The following is a 22,450-nucleotide window of genomic DNA, read 5'->3' as shown; positions in this document are numbered from 1 at the left end:
GTTTGCTCCAACTCTCTCCTTGAGATGGTACTATGGTAGGAGATTATCAGGGTGGTCTTGAATCCTGAGAAATATGCTTCCGGTAAAGCTTCTTGTCTTTGTTGTTCTAACAATTCTTAATGGGTAAGGAAATGATTGTCATTAACATTATTGCCACTGACCAAATGTGAGCTTTCCTAATTGACCACTACCTATTACCCTCTCTACAAACTTGGAGGGATTGACAAGAATGGCATTGAGAGATTGAAAAGCCAGTTGTTCAGATGACCAAGAGGTCATTGAAAAAAGCTTGGGTGCATGACAAGCTCAAGGCTGAGAGTGAGAATTGTATCGACATTGGCATTGTTGTGTGGATGTTTGAGAGTGCAAGGTACTACAGCACCCTTGTTGACATTCTTGAGCATCATGCCATATCAAGAATGATTGTTGTAATCTCTCAGGCTTACCAAGCCATCATCATTATTAATTCCACTAGTGATTTTTAATCTGGAATTAGTAATTTTGTGTGTGGATCACAACAATTGAATTTCAAACACACATCAATTCTGTTGAATTCAAATGAATTTCCCCTTGACCCTTGAAATTTGAATCCGTATAAAATACAGAAAAAAGGCTTAAAATGCTAGTTTCCTCTACGATGTACAAAAATGAAACCAAATAGTGAAATCCAGAAACTCGTAGAATTTGACCACCTCTGTTCTGCCCCAAACATCAATTGAACACTGATCCAAACACAGCTTAAGGATGATCAGATCAATGAGCATGCTATTGCATTCACTTTTGGTGTCAAGCAAATGATATGCTGCAGCAGTGTTAAGTCCTTAAGTTTGCTGGACTGGGAGCAGGTTATTAATATACTCCCAGTCACAGCTTAAAAAAATAATAACAAAGAAGAAAAAAAAGGGCTTTCTTAGAAGCCCAATCAGTCCTATTGGTGGGCTGAAACATTTTAATAAAGAAAGGGGCCTGCAGTCCAATAGGCCCCAAGTTATTTGGGCTTATTTGTAATACAATTAGCATTTAATGGGCCTGCAGTAGAGCCCATTTGGTGGAACAGCAGGCCCTAAATCCATTTTGATTAATTAATTGTGAGGTGTCCCACTTATTTATGAGGGGATGCCACTTGTCCTATTCTAACAAAAGGACTATTTTCCCTTCTCTAACCACTTTAAATGGGGGGACACATGTCACCCTAGGGAGAAGGATTTATTTTCTCTCCCTAAACCACTTGAAGTGGGGGGACACATGTCACCCTTAGGGAGAGAGAGCTATTTTCCCTCCTTTAACCACTTGAAGTGGGGGGACACATGTCACCCTAAGGGAGAGAGAATTATTTTCCCTCATCTAACCACTTGAAGGGGGGGGGGGGGGGGGGACACGTGTCACCCTAAGGGAGAGAGTTATTTTCCCTCCTTTAACCACTTGAAGTGGGGGGACACTGTCACCTTAAGAAGGAAGAGTTTCTTTTCCCTTCTTGACCCGATTTAACTGGGGTGACACTTGGCACTCTAAGAAGAGAGGAGTGGGGAGTTGCTTAACAACCTCCCTCTATATAAACCCCTCTCCTACAAGGAGAAGGGGCTAATGCCTTTTTGTTGGCTATTACTAATTTATATGCAGGATTTCTAGCATTAAGAAACAAGTGGGGAGAGAAAAGAGAAGAAGATTGGTGTGGAGAGCATAAAAGAAAAAGGAAGAAGAAGGTAGGGAATCATGTGTTCTTCCTACACTTCTTCAATATGATACTCCTTGTGCTTCTCACATGAGATGGAAGCCCAGCCCATATTCTATCAATTCCTCTCACTCCTTTCTTTCTTCCTTTTATTTTTCTTTTCTTCCTTGTTTCATATTGGAAAACATGTAAGGAGACAACCATCTACAGCCTTGTTCATGAAACTTGGCCGATTATGGTTCCTTACAACCTACTAACCTATGTGTGAGGGGAAAAACCATCTACAGCCTTGTTCATGAAACTTGGCTGATTATAGTTCCTCACAGCATGATAATGCACACAACCATAATTTAAAGGCCATTTGTAGCCTTATTGATGAAACATGCTTTTTATGATACCTATTTACTTGTTATGCATACAATGTTTGTTTCTTTATATGCTGGTTTTCTCTCAAATAAAGAGGGAATATATACCAGAATTTTCAAAAGAAAATTCTGTAGAAAAATCATACTTAGCTTAGTCTCTATTCATTGGTACTTCTGAACTAGAATCAAAAGGTTTTCTCTGCCCCTAGCAGAGATGTAATTAAGGGAATATCAACGTGATTTCCCGAATGGGGGTTACCCAAATAACAAAAACCCAGTTGTTAGTCTAATTGGGTGAATTATGTTATGTGAGAAATTATACTAAAAAAAATTCCACTAACAAGCAGACAGATTGCTGCACTACATAGAAGTAGAGCAACTCCAACGCTCCAAGTCCAAGGTAACTTCTCATGAAATTGGAAAGGAAAATTTTCCTTACTGAAAAAGGCCACATAAAACCCTATAAAAGTCCACTTCAGCCCTATCTCTGGGTTCAAGGGCCACCAACATGATTGAGAGGTGGACCAATATTGACTGGATAGATGCCAAACCCTCCTTGAAACCCATGGCATGAACCAGGAGCCCAAGAGGCTTCAGGCAAGCCTCCCTTACTCTCCCACTTCAGGATGTCTACAAGACTTGCAGTATTGATACTATCACAGTTAGGAAGCATGTTGAGACTGGTAGCTTAGTATAATAATCAATTTTAGTTATGTTGACTTGGCCACTGAAGTTACACTCAGTTGGGATGCACCAGATGGCACTCCGGGAGGCCCCTCCAGTAACAAAGCCAGATAAGTTTACATGGCCTCCAAGTACAAGAAGGATCCTGCAAGAGAGGCTACTAACTTCACCCCACATCAATGTCAAATTGCAAATGGGTACAGCACCATGTCCCACTGCTCCAAGTTGCACATTACTGTTAAAGTGACAAGTTTGCTTTGCTGAATCCCTGACTAAGATTGACACGTAATCTGACAAGCAACTTGGAAGGAGCCCAATTTCTTGAAGAAAAATGATTCTGAGGTCATGAAGATAGTTTCTACAAAGATATGACAATGGAGATACTCACATTCTCCAAGTACACCCCCCCACCCCCACCCCCCCTAAAAAAAAAAAATCATTTTGTCGTGAAACACATGGACATAAAGGTTGCTGTTGGGGTCAATGTCACTATCTCCATTATGGCGTTACCAAGAAAAGAAAGTGAAATATATAATTGAAGAGTGGGATGTTAGTCAAATCAGTAGAAGGCACTTTGACCAAGTGGTTCTTGATTTTAGTATTCCTGTTACTGAATGTTCTACTATCTTCTGTGTAATTTTCTGTCCTCACTTGTGAGGATGATGGTACTGAGGAGTTGGATGATCTGGTTGACATTTTTTTTGTGGTTCTTGAAGCCTGAGATGAGCTAAGATGTGGCAATTTAGGTCAAGGAAAATCAGTTTTTTTTATAAATGGTAAAGTGCTTTATTATAATATAAAAATGAAAAGTGAAAAGGGAGGGCAAGACACCCTCCACTATACAAGTATGACAATAAACTTCTCAGAAGGTATCACTATAGCAGTACAGTGATATACAATAGTAATCACAAAATAATAGAGTTCCAGTCATTAGTAAAATCTGCTACTGAAACTCCTAAGAACTGAGGCAGCACTCAAGCCCATCTGATTAAGAACTCCCAAGGAAAATCAGGTTTTGAATTTGTGTTTTAATTAACCATTTTTAGGTTTATAATACCATGAGTTTAATTTGGCAACATTTCTATAACCTTTCTGGCCTGATTTAAGATTTGGGGCATTAAAGACATACTGACACATCTAATAACATAAACAGTTGTTAAACCACTTAGAGGTACATACAAAATATTTACCTTCAGGTGGGGGGATATCAATACTTGAATCATGATTTATTAAAAGCTCACCTCATCAACCTTTGCAATCATATCATCAACATGGTGTGAAATCCTCTCTATTTCTACAGCATCATCTTCAGCCATGCCACTTCCCATATTTCCAATCATCATAAGATTTCCATCAACAGGAGCTCCATCTAGAATCGGTAAATCGACGGATTCCATCTGTTAATACATAAAGAACTATCAGGATTTCCTCAACCAATATGTTATTTTAAGGGTCATTTACTAAGATACCCCCTATAGTTTCATGTACATACTAAGACCTACACTATAGTTCGTGTATTACTAAGACCCCCTCTACTTTGCAACCGCTTTGCTTAATGTACCTTCTATTACAAACCATAGGAATGGTTTTTTATTCTGAAAATACCAGTAAAAAGTCTCATATCACCCATTTAGAAACAAAACCTCCTCTCACATTATTCTAATCTAAAAATAAAACAAAAAGTACTAGGAAAAAGAAAACAACAAAAATTAAAGAAAATACCAAGGAAGATAAAAGAAATAAAAATAAAAGTAAAAAAGACAATAATAGAAAATTATTTTTATTGTCTATTTCTTGTTTTCCGTTATCTCAAATCAATACTTTCATTATTTCTTTTTTTTTTTTTTTTTGAGAAAAGGTAAGGTAAACTTTTTTGATAAGAAATACTAGTACAAAGGCCCCCCAACAGAACACCTTAGATGGGGAAACAGCCCAAACATAACAAGATTGCAGATGCCATAGGCTCCTAGAATTTAGCCTAGCCCCCAACTGAGTAGCCTGAATTCCCTTCAAAGTCGAGACCCAGGAAACCAACTTTCCAAAAGAAATAGATATCAGGTCTTCCGGATGCTTATAAATATTCTGAAATAGTATTTTGTTCCTTTCTGCCCAAATGGTACTGATGGCAGCTGGAATGGACATCCACACAGCTGAAGCAAGCTTTGGCAATCCCTGTAACCCCCAGCTCCACAACATCTCCTTCACCGAAGTTGGCATTGACCAAGCAAGAACCACCGAACCAAGAAAATGATTCCAAACTCTAGCAGATATTGAGCAGCGCAGAAACAGATGACTGTTATCCTCCACTTCTTGACCACATAACACACAACTCTGGTCCTAAATATGAACCCCTCTCTTAAATAGGTGGGCTCTAGTTAAACACCTGTCTAGAGTTGCAGCCCACACCAGAGCATTGATTTTTGAGGGAGAAGTGGATTCCAGATTCTGGAAGCAGGCATGTCTTCTGAAACACTCGTTGTCAGGTGAGCGGCAAATGACTTGACAGAGAAGAGGCCATCTGTGCTCCAAGTCCAGGGCCAGCAGTCTTCTTTGAGCAGATTTAGGGGTTGAAGGGAGAGCAGTTCGAGTAGATCATCCAGGTCTGGAATTTCCCAATCCTGAAAGTTCCTTCTAAAAGAAGGGCACCAGGCTACTGGGTTTCCCCACCACCTCAAAACATTCTGCAATCACTGCATCTTGATGATCAGCTAACTGAAATAGATGTGGGAATAGCTCTGAAAGAAGAGTTTTTCCACACCAGGGATCTTTCCAGAGGGATAGCGTGTCCCCCTTCCCAAGGTTGGGGCTTAAACCACTGCTGAAAATGGGGAGAATGTCCATTATTTTCCTCCATTCAGAACAGCCTAGGGAGGGGGGAGAAGAAGTGGTAATCCAATATCCTCTATAGTGTTGTATTTAGATGCCATTAACTTCCTCCACCAGTAGTTTCTTTCCAACCCGAACCTCCAGTTCCATTTCCCAAGAAGAGCCTTATTGAAGGTCCTCATTCGCCTAAAACCCAAACCTCCTTTACTTTTTGGAGAGCACACCTTATCCCAATTCACCAAGTGGATTTTCTTCCTATCCTCCTCCCAACCTTTCCATAGAAAGTCCCGTTGCAGCCTCTCAATTCTTTGGGCCACTTTACTTGGAATTGGGAATAAGGAGAGATAAAACGCCAGCAAGTTGGATTAGGAGCTTTTTAAAAGGGTAATTCTGCCCCCCCCCCAGGACAAGTATTTAACCTTCCAAGTTGCCAATTTCTTTTCCAACCACTCTAAGACTGGTTCCCAGATCATTACTGAAGTGCATTTTGCTCCTAGAGGGAGTCCCAAATACTTTGTTGGAAGGAACCCCACCTGACAAGCTAATCTCTCTGCCAAGTCCTCTGCATTTTCCACTTTTCCCACTAGGATCAAACAGCTTTAGCTCCAATTAACTTTCAGTCCTGTCACAACTTCAAACCAGCTTAGAACTCCCACTAATAAGTCTAAGTGATCCTCATTGGCTTCCATAAACAAAGTGTCATCAGTGAATTGTAGTACCTGAACATTCTCCCCTCCTGGAACCACCTCAACGCTCTTCCACCACCACCCCTCCCCTGTTTTTTGAATGAAAATTGTAAGTTTTTCCATCACACAAATGAAGAATAGAGGGGAGAGAGGGTCTCCTTGTCTAAGCCCCTTAGAATTAAAAAGAAAAAAAACACTGATTGGCCATTTAGGAAATAGGATGACTGAAAACTTGGGAGAGGTGACACAGACTTTTATCCAGTTCCTCCAAATCTGCCCAAAATTCATTCTATCCAACACGCAGTCCAAACATCTCCAATTGACATTGTCATAGGCCTTTTCAAGGTCAAGTTTACAAATCAGGCCCGGATTTCCCTCTCTTAACCCTGAATCAATTAATTCATTTGCTACCAAGACAATGTCCAACATTTGGCACCCGGGGACAAACGCAAACTGATTTTGAGAGATCACACTCGACAGTATCTTTTTCAACCTCTTTGCCAAAACCTTGGCCAGAATCTTGTAGAAGCTGTTTAGGAGGCTAATAGGTCTGAAATCCTTCAAGTTTGTGGCTCCTTCAATTTTCGGGATCAAAGAGATGAACATGGCATTTAGGTTTCTTTTCAAAGAGGCATTCCTGGAAAACCTGCATCAAATCTGTTTTCACCACTTCCCAACAACTTTTGTAAAATAAATTGGTAAGCCCATCTGGACCGGGGTTTCAGACCTTTTAGAGATGAAAATGGTTGGAACCCAAGCCCTTCAGGCATTGGGGGGGGTCATTAGAAATGAAAATGGATTCATTATTGCTCTGTACTCCAATCCTGCGGAGGAGGGTGATGTGGCAAGGGCAGAGTTTCTAGCTGCAACATATGGGGTTGAGATTTTGAAATGGGGCCTCTTTCCTCTGCTGTATCTATCTCTTTGATTTCCTCAAGACACCTCCTCTTTTCTTTTTCTGACTTATTCCAATTTTCTGCCTTCCAAGATTACACCCAATTTTTTTGCTAAGATGTAAGAGCTTGTTCCAACCACATGAGTTTCAGTCCAAGTATTTTTAAAAAAAGGTACAAAGTCTTCTTCAAACCAAGCATGCTCCAATATAAAGCTTGACTTTCTTCGGACTTGCCCACCACAAACTAGTTGAAGAGAAGAGTGGTCTGAAATTGGCCTTGGCAAAGCCTGCTGATTCAGGTTTTGAAATAGGTCTTCCCACCCCGGGTATCAAGTTTTACTAGGACAGGATTCTCTTGGTTGTTTGTCTACGTAAATTGGGCCCCTATTAGAGGAAGATCTATCAGTTCAAATTGATTTCAAAATTTGCAATTCGCCTCTTGTCTCTAGCTTCATTTCTACCTCCATTTCTGTCTTCCAAAAATCTAGTTACATTGAAGTCTCCCCCTACTACCCAAGGAATTGTGGAAGGCCCTCTTGCTTCAGATAAATCCCCCAAAGCCTTTCCTTTTCTTCTCCCTAACCCTAAGTCCCTTACATTCCAAAACAAGATTTTTAACTCCATAAAGAAAATACGATAAGAACACCCCCCTGCCTTTGCACCGGCCTTTCACTTTTCTCTACCCCTTTTCCCCCTTCCCCTCACCTGACCCTCCCCTTTCCCCGCCTTCTCATTCAAACCCCAAGAAAGTCTTAGCATTTCCCTGTTTTTCGTGGTAGAACTTCCCCCTTTTTCCAATGTTCAGTTTTTCTTTTTCCGCCGACAACCTCTTCTCTATCCCCTCTAAGTAGCTTACTGTCTCCTCCAAGCCCTCTATTGATACCCCCAAAAACTTCCCCAGCTCCAACAGCTTTGAGGTGACCCAGGCCAAAGTAGAATCGACCTTCTTCCTTCCCTCATTTTTCTCACCCCTCTCCCCCTCCACAACCACCTCCTTTCCCCTTTTTTGTCCACCCTCTCGAATCGAAAAGGAGCCGCGTACCTGATAATTTGGGATTTCAGCTGGCGGTTGGAACTGTGGGGTAGCTTCCTCTCTGGCTTCAATTATGGCCCATGGGGTGATTTCTTCTGGAGTTGAGTCTTCTAGTACTGTCCCTGTCGTCGCAGCAACTGAATGAACAACCTCCCCCATCAAGACTGAGGTAGTGGAGACCCTAGAAGGTGTCTTTTGCTGACAGAGAGGGCTTTGCGGGTTTCTTGAGCAGCTCAGCTCCGCACCGGCATGCAACTGAACAAAATTATCCCTTTCTACAGGGAAGATCTGGTCTGTTGAGGCTAACCAGTTCGGTCCCGATGGCCAGATACACTCCCCCTCCCAAATGCCATGTTATTTTACACTTCCGTCTAAAAGAACCAGCAATAAGTAAAGCAGTTGCAAGGTAAGGGGTGCCTTAGTAATACGCAAACTATAGGATAGGTCTTAGTAATTACATGAAACTATAAGGGTGTCTTAGTAAATGGCCTCAATTTTAATTTCTCTTAATTCCCAACCAAAAGCATTGCACATGAGCATGATAAGATCATAATTAGACCCCCAAAAAGGGAGAAAATAAAAAACTATCAAAGGCTGCAAACACAAGTGTTTAACATTCACTCATTCAGAATCCATGAGCAAATAATATGAACATGCTGCTAGTAAAAAATATAGCAATTTTCAGAATAGTTTCTTCAAGTTGAAATACAAACATCTGTCCCTTTTTTGGATCTCAATCATGATAAATGTAAAATTCCAGCATTTAGTTTCTGAAAACCATTCTCTTTAAGAAAAAATCTTTTTTGACAAAAAAGTTAACTTTATTCAAAAGGAGAGGTACATGAGGCGATCGATATACACGACGATAAAACTCTCAGAAAATTACAAAGGCATAGAGCTATCACTAAAGAGAAAATCCCTGTGAGCACCAGATTTAGCTAGACTATCAGCTTCAGAGTTTAGCTCCCTCGGAATCCAGACCACCTGGCCACTTAAAGAGGCAAGAATGCCTCTCGCTTCAGCTAGGTAGTGAGCTAAGGCCCAAGGCCCACTATCAGGACTAGAAAGCCAGTTAATGGTGTTGGTTGAATTTCCTTTAATGGTAAGACTTCGTAAACCCATGTCTTTTGCAATCCTGATGCCAGTTAGAGCTGCCAAGACTTCTGCCTTTGTTGATGAGGCAATTCCAATCGGCCCACTAAAAGCCCAACTGATACCATTTCTATTTCGAATTACACCTCCAATACTCGCTGTACCTGGGTTTCCAAAATCACTCCCATCAAAATACAAGGTCGTATCGCCCTCCACATCAGATCTGAAGTTTGGGTAGTGTTGAACTGTATTTGTTTAGAGTGAAGGAAAATTACAGTGTTTCTTTGGAGGTCATCAAAAGGGACACCTCTGAAATGAGATGAGCTGGAAGTCCATAAGAAGCATCTGTAACATATTAGAGACATCAGCTCCTCAAAGTTTTTTGTTCTGTTATTAAAGACCCTGCCGTTTCTCTCTTCCCAAATGCTCCAAAAAATAGCATGAGCAGCAGATTGCCATAAAATTTTCCCTCTTTTGCTTAATCCTCTTCCTGTCCATTGCCTTAAGCAATCAACCACATTTTCAGGGAAAACCCAGCTGTATTCAAACAAAGATAGAAAGAAGTTCCAGCATTTTCTAGTTTCCTCACAGTGGAGCAGAATATGGTTGGTGGATTCCCCAGCTTTAAAGCAGAAGCAACAGCCATGTGGAGATAAATAATACCTGCCGTGGTTCTTTTTCTGAAGGAGGTCAAAAGTGTTGATTTTCTTTAAGCTGGCTTCCCACACACAAAAAAAAAAAAAAAACATACCCTGGTAGGGATATGAGCACACCAGATTCTCTTGTAGGGGTACTAATCATTAGTTTGTTCTTCCCCAACTAAGGCTTTGAAGTAAGATTTGGTTGAAAACTTACCTGATGGGTGAAGGATCCAAACACGAAGGTCAGGGGAATTTTGTGAGAGGTAGACCTCTCTCAGGGTGTGCAAGAAGCTAGAGATTTCACTAATTTCTGGGTCCCTTAAAGGCCTCCTAAGGGTTAGATTCCAGTTGAAGTAAAGAGGGGAGGGGGATAAAACCTGGGATAAGGAAGCTTCTTGGTTTAAGGTAAGGCTGAATAGGCGAGGGAAGGAGTTAGCTAAAGTAGAATACCCCACCACAGGTCAGTCCAAAACTTAATTCTGTCACCCTTTCCCACTTTGTATCTGATAAAGGATATGAAAAAATTGTAAGTCGAGATTATACCTTTCCAAGGGTGGGTGTCTTTGATTCGATTCAAGTGAAGCTTGCTATCCCAACCGTTGGCGTGCTTCCCGTATTTGCTAGTGATTACAGCAGTCCATAGTGCAGTTGGCTCTGGAGGAAATCACCACAACCATTTACTAAGAAGAGTCGTGTTTCCTTCTTTCAAATGGCCTACTCCCAAACCTCCATTCTCCTTTGGTTTGCTAACTTGAGACCACTTCACAAGGTGTGAGCCCCTTCCCCCCCTCCTTCCCAAATAAAGTTTCTCTGAAGTTTTTCTAACTGAATGGCAATCTTGTTGGGCATGTGGAAGATGGAAAGGTAGTAGGTGGGGAGGTTTTCCAAGGATGCTCTAACTAGAGTGAGCCTTCCCCCCTTTTGACAAGTAGTTCCTTTTCCATGTGGCTAGTTTCTTCTCACATTTTTCTAGAATTGGATCCCAAAAGCTTTGATTTTTCGGGTTCCCTCCAAGAAGCATCCCCAGATAGAAGAAGGGGAGATTCTCTGCTTTGCATCCCAAGATCTCTGTGAAGCTATTCAAGGATTGAGCCTCTGCTATATTTATGCCAACAATACTGCTCTTTGAGAAGTTTACTTGCAGCCCCGACATCCATTCAAAACAGGTGATGACCCTTTTCAGATTTGACACATAAACTTCATCAGCTTCTAGAAAAAAGATAGTGTCATCAGCAAACTGAAGATGAGATATTTGGGTGGCTTCCCATCTGACTTCAAATCCTCTCAATAGTCCAAGAGATTGCCTTATTCACCAATTGGCTGAAAATTTCTGTGACTAGAGTAAAAAGCAATGGGGAGAGGGGGCATCCTTGTCTTAGGCCTCTGCTGGCATTAAAATATCCTTTTGGCTGCCCATTTATTAGAACTGAGAACCAAGTGGAACTTATGCATCCCTCAACCCACTGGATCCACTTGTTTCCAAAACTCATTAGTCTCATAGTTTCCATGAGGCACTCCCAATCTACTTTATCATATGCTTTTTCCAAATCGAGTTTCACAATCGCACCTGGTTTGCCATTCAGCTTCCTCTCTTCAACGCATCTGTTTGCTATTAGAGTGTTGTCGATTATTTGACGCCCTTTGATGAAAGCAAATTGATTCGAGAATATGATTTCACCTAAAACTTTCTTCAATCTTTCAACTAGAACCTTTGCAAAAATCTTGTAGACACTCCCAATCAGACTGATAGGTCTATACTCTTTTGGTTCTAAAGTACCCTTTCTCTTGGGAATCAGGCATATGAAATTGGAATTGTTTCATTTGTTTACAATGGCTGAATGATAGAAATCATTAAATACCTGTAATAAATCTGAATTAATGATGCTCCAACATGTCTGGTAGAATAGAATTGGGAAGCCATCAGGGCCAGGGGATCTATCTCCGTCCATGCTAAAAACTGCATCATTTACTTCTTGTTCTTGAAACTCTCTTTCTAGCAACAATTTGTTCTCCTCGGACAATTTGAGTCCTTCCCAAGAGTTTAAAGAGAGTTTTCTGTTTTCTTTCTTTGCATAAAGATCTTTGAAGAAGTGTAAGAAAGCTTTAGAAATTTCCTCAGGGTCTTCCACTTCTCGATGCCCAATTTTTTATTTTGAAATAATCTTTCTTTTCCACCTACCAGATGCATAAATATGGAAGAACCTGGAGTTATTGCCCCCCTCCTTTAACCATATAACCCTAGATCTTTGTCTCCAGTTAACTTCTTCTCTCCTTATTACCTTTTCCCATTCTTTTCTGAGCTCAAATCTTCTCCTTCTTTCACTCTCCTCTAGCTGGCCAATCTGCTCCTTGTGATCTAAATCCTCTAATTCAGATAAGAGAGCTGATTTCTCTTCCTTGAGTGCTTTAAACTTCTCTTTGGCCCATTCTTTTAACTTTCTTTTTACAAATTTTAATTTTTCCAGAAATCTGTACCCTGGCCAACCTTTGACTTACATTCCTCCCACCATAAAGCAACCTTTTTTGCAGTCTTTGTGTTCCGTCCAAAATTTTTCCAACCTAAAAGGGGTTTTCCTTCTAATCTCCAAGTCTGTACTTAAGGTGATAGGCCAGTAGTCAGATGTACATCAGGGGCCTATCTCCTGACAGGTCAAGGAGTAATGGGCTTCCCAATCTAAAGTAATTAGGAATCTGTCCAGCCTACAACTTAAGGCATTCTCCTACATGTTCGACTAGGTAAAGATACCATACCTTAAAGGGAAGTCATGCAGCCTATGTCTAGAAATAAAGTTGGAGAACTCTCTCATGCTTCTGTTGACCCTCTTCCCCTTTGAGTGTTCCTGACTGAATCTCGTGACGTTGAAGTCTCCTCCCACAACCCAAGGAAACTCATCATGTTCATGCAAGGAATCCAACTCTTCCCAAAACCTTTTCCTATTTGATGGATCATTAGGGCCATAAACTGCAGTTAAAATCCAAGTGAAATCATCTGCCTTGTTTGTGAAAAGAATTGAAAGGGAGAATTCGCCTCTGTCCACTTCCACTCCTGTAACCACGTCTTCTCTCCACATGACAAGGATCCCTCCTAATGTGCCTATGGCTGGAAGGGTAGCCCGATTTCTGCCTCTTAAACCCTATGTTGCTCTGATTAACTTCCTGTCCACCACTTCTTTTTTTGTTTCTTGTAACAAAATGATGTCAGGATTCTCTCTTCTAAGGGTATCTTTTACTAAGCTTCTTTTTGTTTCGCCACCCAACCCTCTTACATTCCAGCTCAGGATATTCATCTTGAAACTTTGTTGGTCTTACCCTTACCTATTCTTCTACTCCCTTCTCCTGCAAATTCCAACTTTTTTATCCCCAATTGTAACCTCTTTAATTCCCTACTTAGTCCCTTTTTCAGCTTTTTCTGTGATTCTGATAACTCCCAATCAGCTCCCTTATCTCTTTTGTTGATCCATTCTTTGTCGGAGGCCTTGCCAACTTCACATTGCTGGAGGCCTAGATTTTTTGCCATCTCATTGACTTCATCAGCATCTTGTTCCCTCCTAGATCGACTGACCAGAACCTTGGACAATGATGTTGGACCTGAAACCTCCGCATAATCACCTTTGTTTGAGAGAGTCGTTGGTTGGGATAGCTTGCCACCTGAACCTGGAACACAGCAGAGGTGACAATAAGGTGAGTTGCAATAATGATAACAGCAAGAAGAAAATTCTAGGTTTGACAAGGGAATGGAGTTAGAGAGATTTGCAAACTAGTTTTGAGGTAAGTTTCTTCCCCGTCTAGCCTCAAAGCTTTTGTTGGTGGAGAGAGTCCTCCAATAATTCTACACTTCCCCACGCTTCTCTTTCTGAAAAGAGGGCTTTGGATCTGTTGAGAGCTATCTCCTGAGTATCCACCTCTAATTCTGCCCTGTAAGTGCTCATGTCTTCATCCAACTCTGATTCCTCCTCTCCAGAAGAGCTTGGGTTTGAGTTCCGCAACGATGTTGGGGGTCGGTGAATTTCCTTTCTGTGATTAATTGGACTTGGGGGAGTTGTAGGAATGTTTATTTCGCTGAAGGTTGGTGTCGAAAGACAATCTCCCTGGTCCGGAGGTGGGGGACAGCTCAATTGCTTGATGGGTTTCTTCACCAGGTCAGGTTCGGGTATCCGGTGGGGCTTCGCAGCGCCTGGGTCCGAAAGAGATGGCTCTATAGTGGACTTTGGGGCAAGGGTCTCAGCTTCCTTTAAAATTTGAAAAAATTTCCATTTCGAGTTCTTGGAGAAAAAAAACACCTCTCCTCCTCCTTTATATTTACCTGGTAGGGAAATATTATGTTTCTTCCTTGCTTTGTACGTCTCTACATAGGTCACCACCTTCTTGTCGTTCCTATCACGTAAGCTTCCTGCACCAACCACAGGCTCAGCTACAACAACAAGATTAACCCAAGTTCGCGAGTCGAAGTTCCGGGTTGACTCGACAATTGGAGAAGAAGCCTCTATTTTTTCCTCTACTTCGATCATGGCGAAAAACCACACATTTCTATCGAGGATTGGTATCGATCGGGGTGTGGAATGAACTCCCATGTCTTTCACCTTCAAGCGAGCGCACCTCAGTTCCGACCAGTCTTTGGTTTTGGGGCCAATCTCTTCCAACCCTCCACATAAGCTTCCTATCAAGGAGAATATCTTATCCGACCACAAGTGGAACGGGAGGCCATGAACTAGAATCCAGTCGTCAAACTTTAATCTAGAGGGGACGGAGTTAAACGTCGACTACCATCGATCAATCTTCACCCACCTGCCTTAAACGAGAACATTTTCCAACCTCACCCAAGTGGAAACCAAATCTTCAGAAGAAGCAAAACCCATTGCTCTGTTACTAGAGAAGGGGAGGAGATGCAAGAGTTCAGGGGAATGAAGGTTAGCTGTAATTCCTAGCTCAACCTCATTCCAGGTTAAGTCATCTGTTTTGGAGCATACAAAGGCATTTTTCCATTTGCCGAAGGGTCTCGGTTGATTGGCTATGGATATGTGGGCTGAACTGCTGGCCTTAACGACTCTGCTCGTTGACGCTAAGGATGGAAAGTCTCCTTTTACGGGAACTTCAGAGGTTTGGAGACCAGGATGCTGGAGAAATAGGTTTAGCACTTCAACGAACGATTTCCACCCTGATTTTCTTGCTTCATCAAGGATACAAAAGGTTTTGTGTTTTTGAGCGAGTTCCCAGCAACTTAAACGGATGAACCTACCCAATTTGTTTTCATTTAGTTGAAGAAGCACCTTCCCTCTGCACGCATGCTTATGATCTTTTACCATAGATTTTTTATCCTTGATCGCCTCTCGAAGGAAATCTTCGAACCATTTCGTCTCTTCTACTAGCAAAGAGATTTTCGACCAAGCCCCTCTACCTCTCTTGGTCAAAGCTAGACTACCATCGAGTTTATGGATTGTTGATTCGAATTCGAAAGTTTTAGATCATATTGCTATTAAACGACGCATGGTTTGGCACTGGTGTTAATAGTCGTCAGGTTTGGCTCTGGTGTTAATAGTCGTCGGTGTTAATAGTCGCTGGTGGTGACAATAAGTTTTCAAAGACTATACCCACACCCAAATTTATATATAACAGATCCATGTCTATATATAAACTTTATAAATTTTCTGAGATTAATTTTCCTTAGAGAGACCAAATTATCATAGCTATCAACCTTTATACTGTTAAGTAAAAAAAGAAAAAAAATAAAAGAAATCCAAGTCCTTTAATAACAAATAATTCAGCAGCTCCAAGGAGTAGATGATTTAACCTAAAAAAATTCTGTTGTTTAAAAAAACAAAACAAAATTTAAAATTCCTCTTTGTTGTCAACTCTTCATGTTGAAAGTAACTTTAGATTTTCAAAAAAAATCTAACATTACTATCATTATATTTTGTAATAAAATAAAATTTATTAAAAGAGAAAAGAAAATACAAGAAAGGCAATTTGAAGTCGCCTGAAAGAAGACAAAAAACTTTCACCCACCACAGCACAAAACCCAAACCCTCAACCCAATTATGCCACAAGTCCACAACCAAAATTGAGAACAACATCCAGAACCAAACAGCTATCCAGACAAACACAATACAAAAATTAAAAATCTGCCCATCCATTCCCACCAAACAAACTATCTACCTAAAATTACAAGATTTCAAGCACCCAGACTAAACCAGAACGGCAGAACCCAACAACAAAAACACTAGAATCCTCAATCTCAATTACTTAATTGCTCCAGTGATTTGAACTTCTACATATTTGCTCCTCTTGCAAGGCTTCTTAACTTGCTTCACCTTCTTACTAGGCCCAACACCAAATAAGCCTCCTTTCAATCTAGCAAAAACTTTTGAAACCTGAACATTTCAAAGGTTTTTTTACTTCTAAATTGTCTTACTACATTAGGAATCTTCTCATTAACCAGTGTGTCCTTAGAGCAAGTCGTGATCCTTTCTAGCTCTAAGACCGCATTTTTCTCAAAAGCCTGTTCTGCAACTGCCACACCTTCCTCTTCAACCATATCCCCACCATGCTGAGAACTATTTAAGGGCCCATAAATTAATAATAGTTGGCAGTGAGCAGAGTGGAATGGTGGAAAAGGATTCATGTAGCCAACCCTACATAATTGAGATAGGCTTCGTGAGTTAAGTTGCTCCTTACAGATGCATAGGGTCACAGTAACAGATAAACCTAACCTTAAAAAAGCCTTATGACAGTTACATGGAGTCAGTTACATGAATCCTGTTTCGCCATTGTACTCTATCAAGGGTCATAATGATAGATAATGATGACAGTGAGGATAATAATGAGGAAGATGGTGACAACAAAGAATCTGATGAAGAAGATGTTTTAGTTGATGAAACTCATGTTATTGAAGGATCTATTAACTCAGAAACTTTGATGAATACAGTGGTGGAATCCAGCAAATCTCTGGGTCTGTTCATTTTAGGAGGGAAGAAATTTACTAAGAGAACTTTTAAAAAATTGGAAGAGAAATGCGGGATGCCCATGAATAAGAATTTGGAAAAAAGTCTGCCAGAGGAAAAATAAATTGGAAAATGAGGCGGATGGTTCTAAATTCAGAGTTGAGGATGCTAAAGATATTTCAACCTGCAACTCATCACCTGTTTGGTCAAATGGCCTTCTCTGCATGTTACAAAACCATCTTAATCTACTTTTCCTCATTATATCATCTATTGGAGCTACTTCTAAGTTCCTCAAAATAAGCTCATTTCAAATCCTGCCCTTGCTAGTTCTCCCACTCATCTCAACGTTCACATTTCTTCATATAAGCGCAAAAAAGAACTATACAAAAGTCATAAAAAAATGTTCATAAAGAAAAAGGTTAAGAATGGTTTAGCAAGCCAGAGAAACATTTAAAATAATATCTTCATTAAATATTGGTGCATAAGGATCCAATTTTTGCATTTTCACATTGTATCTTCATATTAAACATTACAAAACTTTATTGGCTTAAACATATTTCACAATTATTTTCTTTAAAAATAAGAGAATAAATCAGCTTTTTCATCAATAACTGAAAAGGTTTACTAATGAAAAGAAACAAGACTGCCTTTTTTAGATAAAAAGAATGATTGTAAAACCGAATATCAACCATCAAGCTGAGAAATAATTCAGGTAGAGTTTCTTAATATATCATGCAAAAGAACAAATAATCCTGAACATGCAAAATAGAAAAATCTGAGCAGCTAATTGTGGCTGGCTCTCTTGTTGTACTGAGTTATTTGCTGATTCAATAAAATTATTACTTTACCTTTCAAAAAAAATAGAAAAATTTTGAAATAGAATGATAATTAATTTTTTAAATTGTCTACAGAGTTTGATATGGAATTTCCTCGTAGTTTTTCTCTTTAACCTTTTTTCCACTCCTGCAGCCTTTCCCCATTCTACCACTGACCTTGTTCCTAACTTTTCCCTGATTTCACTTTCTCCCCCCTGGTTTTTCCTCATAATTTCCAAAAGAATCTTTGTTCTTTATCATTTTGTATGCAACCCTTCTCCAGGAACCCCATAGCAACAGTATACATTTTACCAAAATATAGATGATCCTTTGTTAGGCAAATTTCTAAAAATCCAATTTGCCTCCTATATTAATTCAAATTATCTGAAAAGAAATCCTTCCTTGATGAATCCAGCCATCAAATTATCTCCTGGTGTCCTAGTAGTGCATTTGCTCTATATATGCATCTGATTTCTTTGACCATTGCAGCTCTCCTGCATTTGAAATTTAAAGCAGTATCTTAAATACACTGAGAAAACATTCAAAGTTTGTTGATTTTTTTTCTTTTTTTTTTCAACGCTAAAATCGGTTTGCTTGCATCTGGTTCCTTGAATTACACCATTATGTTTCAAACGGATGAACCACTAAGGTGTTATAGATGGGAACGAAAAAAGAGACCATAAAGTGCATTAGGACCATTCTTACTTTTGGGAACTGAGAGATCTAATAAGACCAAAAAATACTTGGTACCCAAATAGCAATTGATAAAAATTCCCTATAAATACTGGGTAAATTATTCAGGCAGATGTTCTACTCAGATCATTAGACTCAAATGGGTCTAATGCACTAATTGGTTAGAATAAAGATCTGCAATATTTTGCACAAGACAAAAAGTACATATCCTTGTAGTATTGTAGTGACTGTTTGTGAGATAGTATGGTAAAATGCTAATAAGCAAGTAGTCCACACTCTCATAAACATTATGATCATCAAAAACAATCCATAAATCATACAAGATAGTGGTAACTCATTAACATTACAAGTTTAACCTAGAAAAGAAAGCAGAAATAGGAAAAAAAAATACAATTTTTATGCTCAAGTATTAATACCTTATGATAGGTAAAAGAAATATCATGGAACAGTTCTTTTGTGGTTGCAACAATAAGAAATATAAAGAAAATGTTGTACTACCCAAATTTTTGGGTATCATTGACAGGCCTAAATTGCTGGGTTCTCGTATCAACCTCTACCAGTACTTGCAGTATAATCTTTGGTCATATGCACTGTGCCTTGTTAAAACAAATCAACTCAGCTAACATAACATAGCAACATTAACTGATATTATTCATAGAATGCAAGATAACCAAACATATGAGAGAAATAATGAGGATGCAGTAAAAGGTGGACAGACAGAAGGATGGAAGTCAGGAAGCTGAAAGAACAAAAATAAATAAATATATAATTCCAGACTTTCCAAAAACTACAAGGAAAATAACAAAATGGGTTGCTATTTTTTCAGGGCATAATGCAACTACCTATGAGCCATCTCCAAAGCAGAAAACTACAGAAGGAAGCCAAAATAAGGTTTGTTACCATTAAAGTGATTCAGTTCTTAAACAACCATACAAAGGAAAGTGAAACCCGTGATTTTAACCACAACGAAATAATCCAATAACAGAAATTTTGCTTATTTCTTGCTTATTTTTGTTTTTCCTATATCTTCTTGGTTAGGTCTTGATTTTTACAAAGGATCTAAGCACTTATTGGCTCTTGAATGCATTTACACGGTATGATACTGGATTTCATTAGATATACAGAGAGGCAGCCACAAATCATGAACCTGTATGAAAGGTCGCAAATTTAAACAAACTACCACCGAGACCACCAAGACCAAACAAACTACAAGACTTCAAACAAATCAAATCATACCTTTATGTTGCAAATATGATAGTCTGCACTTGAAAATGGTGCCTTTGTAATCCGGTCTGCTGCAGCGGAAAAACAGGGGAGGGTGGTAAAAATGTGTGTGTGTGAGAGAGAGAGAGAAATCGGCGGTGACTTAACTCGCCACAGTTTCAGTTCGGTTCGGTTCTTCACTTCAGCCGTTCAGCGGCCCAAGTAGGGACTGACGAGAGACGAGGCAGAGAGGGTTGAAAAGTAGGAATCGGGCAAAGAGAAGGGTTTGAAGGAGGGAGTTTTGTGTCATTCTCGTTTTTTTCTTGTTGTAACCAGCGGGAATATGGGATTTCGATTCGTTGGGGTGGGTCGGGAATGGTGGGGATTGCCATTCCGCGTTCCGCCCGGAATAGGAATCCGATTCCGCCAATCAAACGGCTGTTCATTCCGATTTCGATCTAGGACCCTTATTCCTTCGAACCAAACAGACCTTTAGGGGTGTCAATTGGACTGGATTTGGTCCAATCCGATCCAGTCCAATGCGAATCCATTATAAATGGACCAAGTTCAATCTAATCCAATGAATGTCTTTGATCAATTTGGACTGGTCCAATTCAATATATAGACTGCCCAATCAGTGCAATTTCATTTTGATTTACATTGGTTTTAGCCCAAACCTGGTCCATTGACATATATATTCTTATCTTATATCAATGGACCAAATATTAGCTTAATCCAATCCAATTCAATATAAATTTGTTATGGGCATAATAGGTCCAATTCAATCTAATAACTATTTTAAACTGGATTGGTCCAATCCAATATGTCTTATTGGTTTGTCCAATCCATCCAAATTGATTTTGGATTGGATAGCGTCCAATCCAAAACCGGTCCATTGACACCCTTAAACCTTGAAATAGCGTTAACTTCAATAAAAACCCTAAGGCTGAGTTTGGAAGGAATATAAATGCAAATATGTAGAATGCAAAACCTTATACATTGTATGTATATACACTTTACATATTTGCACTTGTACTCCTTCCAAATTCAGCCTAATCTATATGGGAGTGCCACTTTACTACCTAAACTATCAAAAGTTTCGAATGCCCTATCAGCCCTTACAAGTTAAACATTGTTAATGGCAAAGGTGAAATGACCATATTAACCTATTAGCATGTTTCAAAGTATTGATACGATACGCCCAATACGGGGTGTATTGTATCGTATCTTTTGAAAAAGATATGATCCGAAAAGCTTGTTTCCAGGTGTTTTGGACCCCCATTTTTTTAATAATAAAAAATTGCTAAAAGCTCCCTAAAAAGCCAAAATTTGAAAAAAAAATAAAGTTTCGGCTATTTCTAAGTATCGATTTTGAACCTTGCCTATTAGTTTAAAATATGTGGCGAGGCTGCGTTTCGCAGGCTTAAAATAAGCTCTTCTAGCATTTATTGTATTTTAGAAGCCAAAACCCATAAAGCACAACCCCCCCAAAAAAACGCTTGGTAAAAAAGCAATAAACGGGTTTTTTTATAGAAAAGCCCGTTAGAAACGACAATCTTTAGGCAGCTTTTTGCTTCTTGCATTTTTAACAAGTGCTTAACATGAATTTTCTTCTGTTTTTTGCCCATTTAAACTAAAAATAAATAAAATGCCTTTCGGGTGTCATCTAATTCTCTTTATCAACCACCCTAATTTGTTTTGGTTCAACCTTGATTCTTGAGGAAGACGAAGATAACAGTGTTGAAGGGTAATTTTTTATATTTTTAAAAATTTTAAGTCACACATATCATCAAGTGATAGAAATAACTGATGGACTGCTAACGATAGGGACTAAACTGACATGTTTTGAAAGTTTAGGTATTGGATTGGCATCTTTTGAAGTTCGGGGACCCAAGTGAGACTAGACCCAAAGGCCCCATCTTTTTCCCATTCTTCCCTTCTATTATCAACTCTCTCAACCTACAGTGGCAACAAATTAGAACCAGGTATGATATTCCACTATTTTTTTCTTCTTTTTTGTTATATTTATTGAATCAAAGGTGATTCTGACCATTCCATCTCACATGTTTTTCATTTTTCTTATTCTCAATCGTTGTATTATTGAATCAAAAGCATCTTGTACTAGACTTTGTGAATACCGTGCATTAATCCCTTTTTTTGGTAATCTCCACGTATTAGACCATTGTTTTTTTTTTTTCATTTTATTTAAGAAATATGGATGTTATATCGTGGAGGGTAAGATTGTCTTTATCTCAGCAAATGTTCATTTTGAACCAAGCAACATTCTCAAATAGGTGCTTTTTTCATTAAAAAGGCAGACTAAAAAACACCTTACCAAGCGGTTTTAAAGTGTTTTTTCTATAATTGCTTTTGGCTCAGTTTGGAAGGAATACAAATACAATTTTGTAGGGTGCAAAACTTTGTATTTTGTATTATTTTGTACGTATTTGCATGACATATTTGTATTCATACCCTTTCCAAAAGGAGCTTTTAAAGCAGCTTATTCGGAGACAAGAAGCCCTACTAAACACAGCATAAGAGAAAATAACTATTGGAAAAAAAAGACAAAAAAAAAACTTCTCATCATGAATCCAGATCTTCCCTTCATAGGGCGCTCCTCACACCAACCTCACGACAACAGCAATGAATCAATCCGGTAATTTGCCAGATTTGCTCCTCAAAGAGCATTTCATACCCATTTTACAGAACTTGGAGCCGCACATCAAGAATATCTCCTATTTATATGTTGTCATTATGGGGGATATTCTCAATATACAGCTGTAACGTGACCAAAAGTACACTATGCAATCCGCCACCATCAAATCAAATAAAATACTTCTGATCGCATTACAAGTAGACCTGTTTATGGCTCGGGCTTTGCTTCTATAACAACAAAATACATTCAGG

At 39.3% G+C, this 22,450-nt stretch overlaps 1 protein-coding gene across 2 annotated transcripts in view; it reads right to left on the bottom strand.

Annotated features, from left to right (window-relative positions):
- The window catches only part of LOC148868339 (transcription factor GTE6-like), a 33,737-nt gene extending 13,792 nt beyond the window's left edge, over positions 1–19,945 (bottom strand). Inside the window, exons 1-3 of one of the 2 annotated variants that reach the window (XM_088968433.1) lie at positions 19,577–19,836; positions 8,171–8,532; positions 3,963–4,118 (exon numbers count right to left, since the gene is read on the bottom strand). In XM_088968433.1, coding sequence (XP_088824559.1) covers positions 3,963–4,118; positions 8,171–8,320 — 306 coding nt within the window. In that variant the 5' untranslated portion in view covers positions 8,321–8,532; positions 19,577–19,836. Of the gene's footprint in view, positions 1–3,962; positions 4,119–8,170; positions 8,533–19,576 lie in introns of both variants that reach the window. The other variant, XM_088968434.1, reaches the window with a different exon arrangement.
- Positions 19,946–22,450: the final 2,505 nt, after the last annotated feature.

The sequence above is a fragment of the Nelumbo lutea genome, chromosome 2 (assembly GCF_056320005.1).
Source record: "Nelumbo lutea isolate HS-2025 chromosome 2, American lotus-T2T, whole genome shotgun sequence".
Classification (NCBI taxonomy): Eukaryota; Viridiplantae; Streptophyta; class Magnoliopsida; order Proteales; family Nelumbonaceae; genus Nelumbo; species Nelumbo lutea.
The sequence above is the reverse complement of the archived record's forward strand: the minus strand, read 5'-3'. Positions and strand labels throughout refer to the sequence as shown.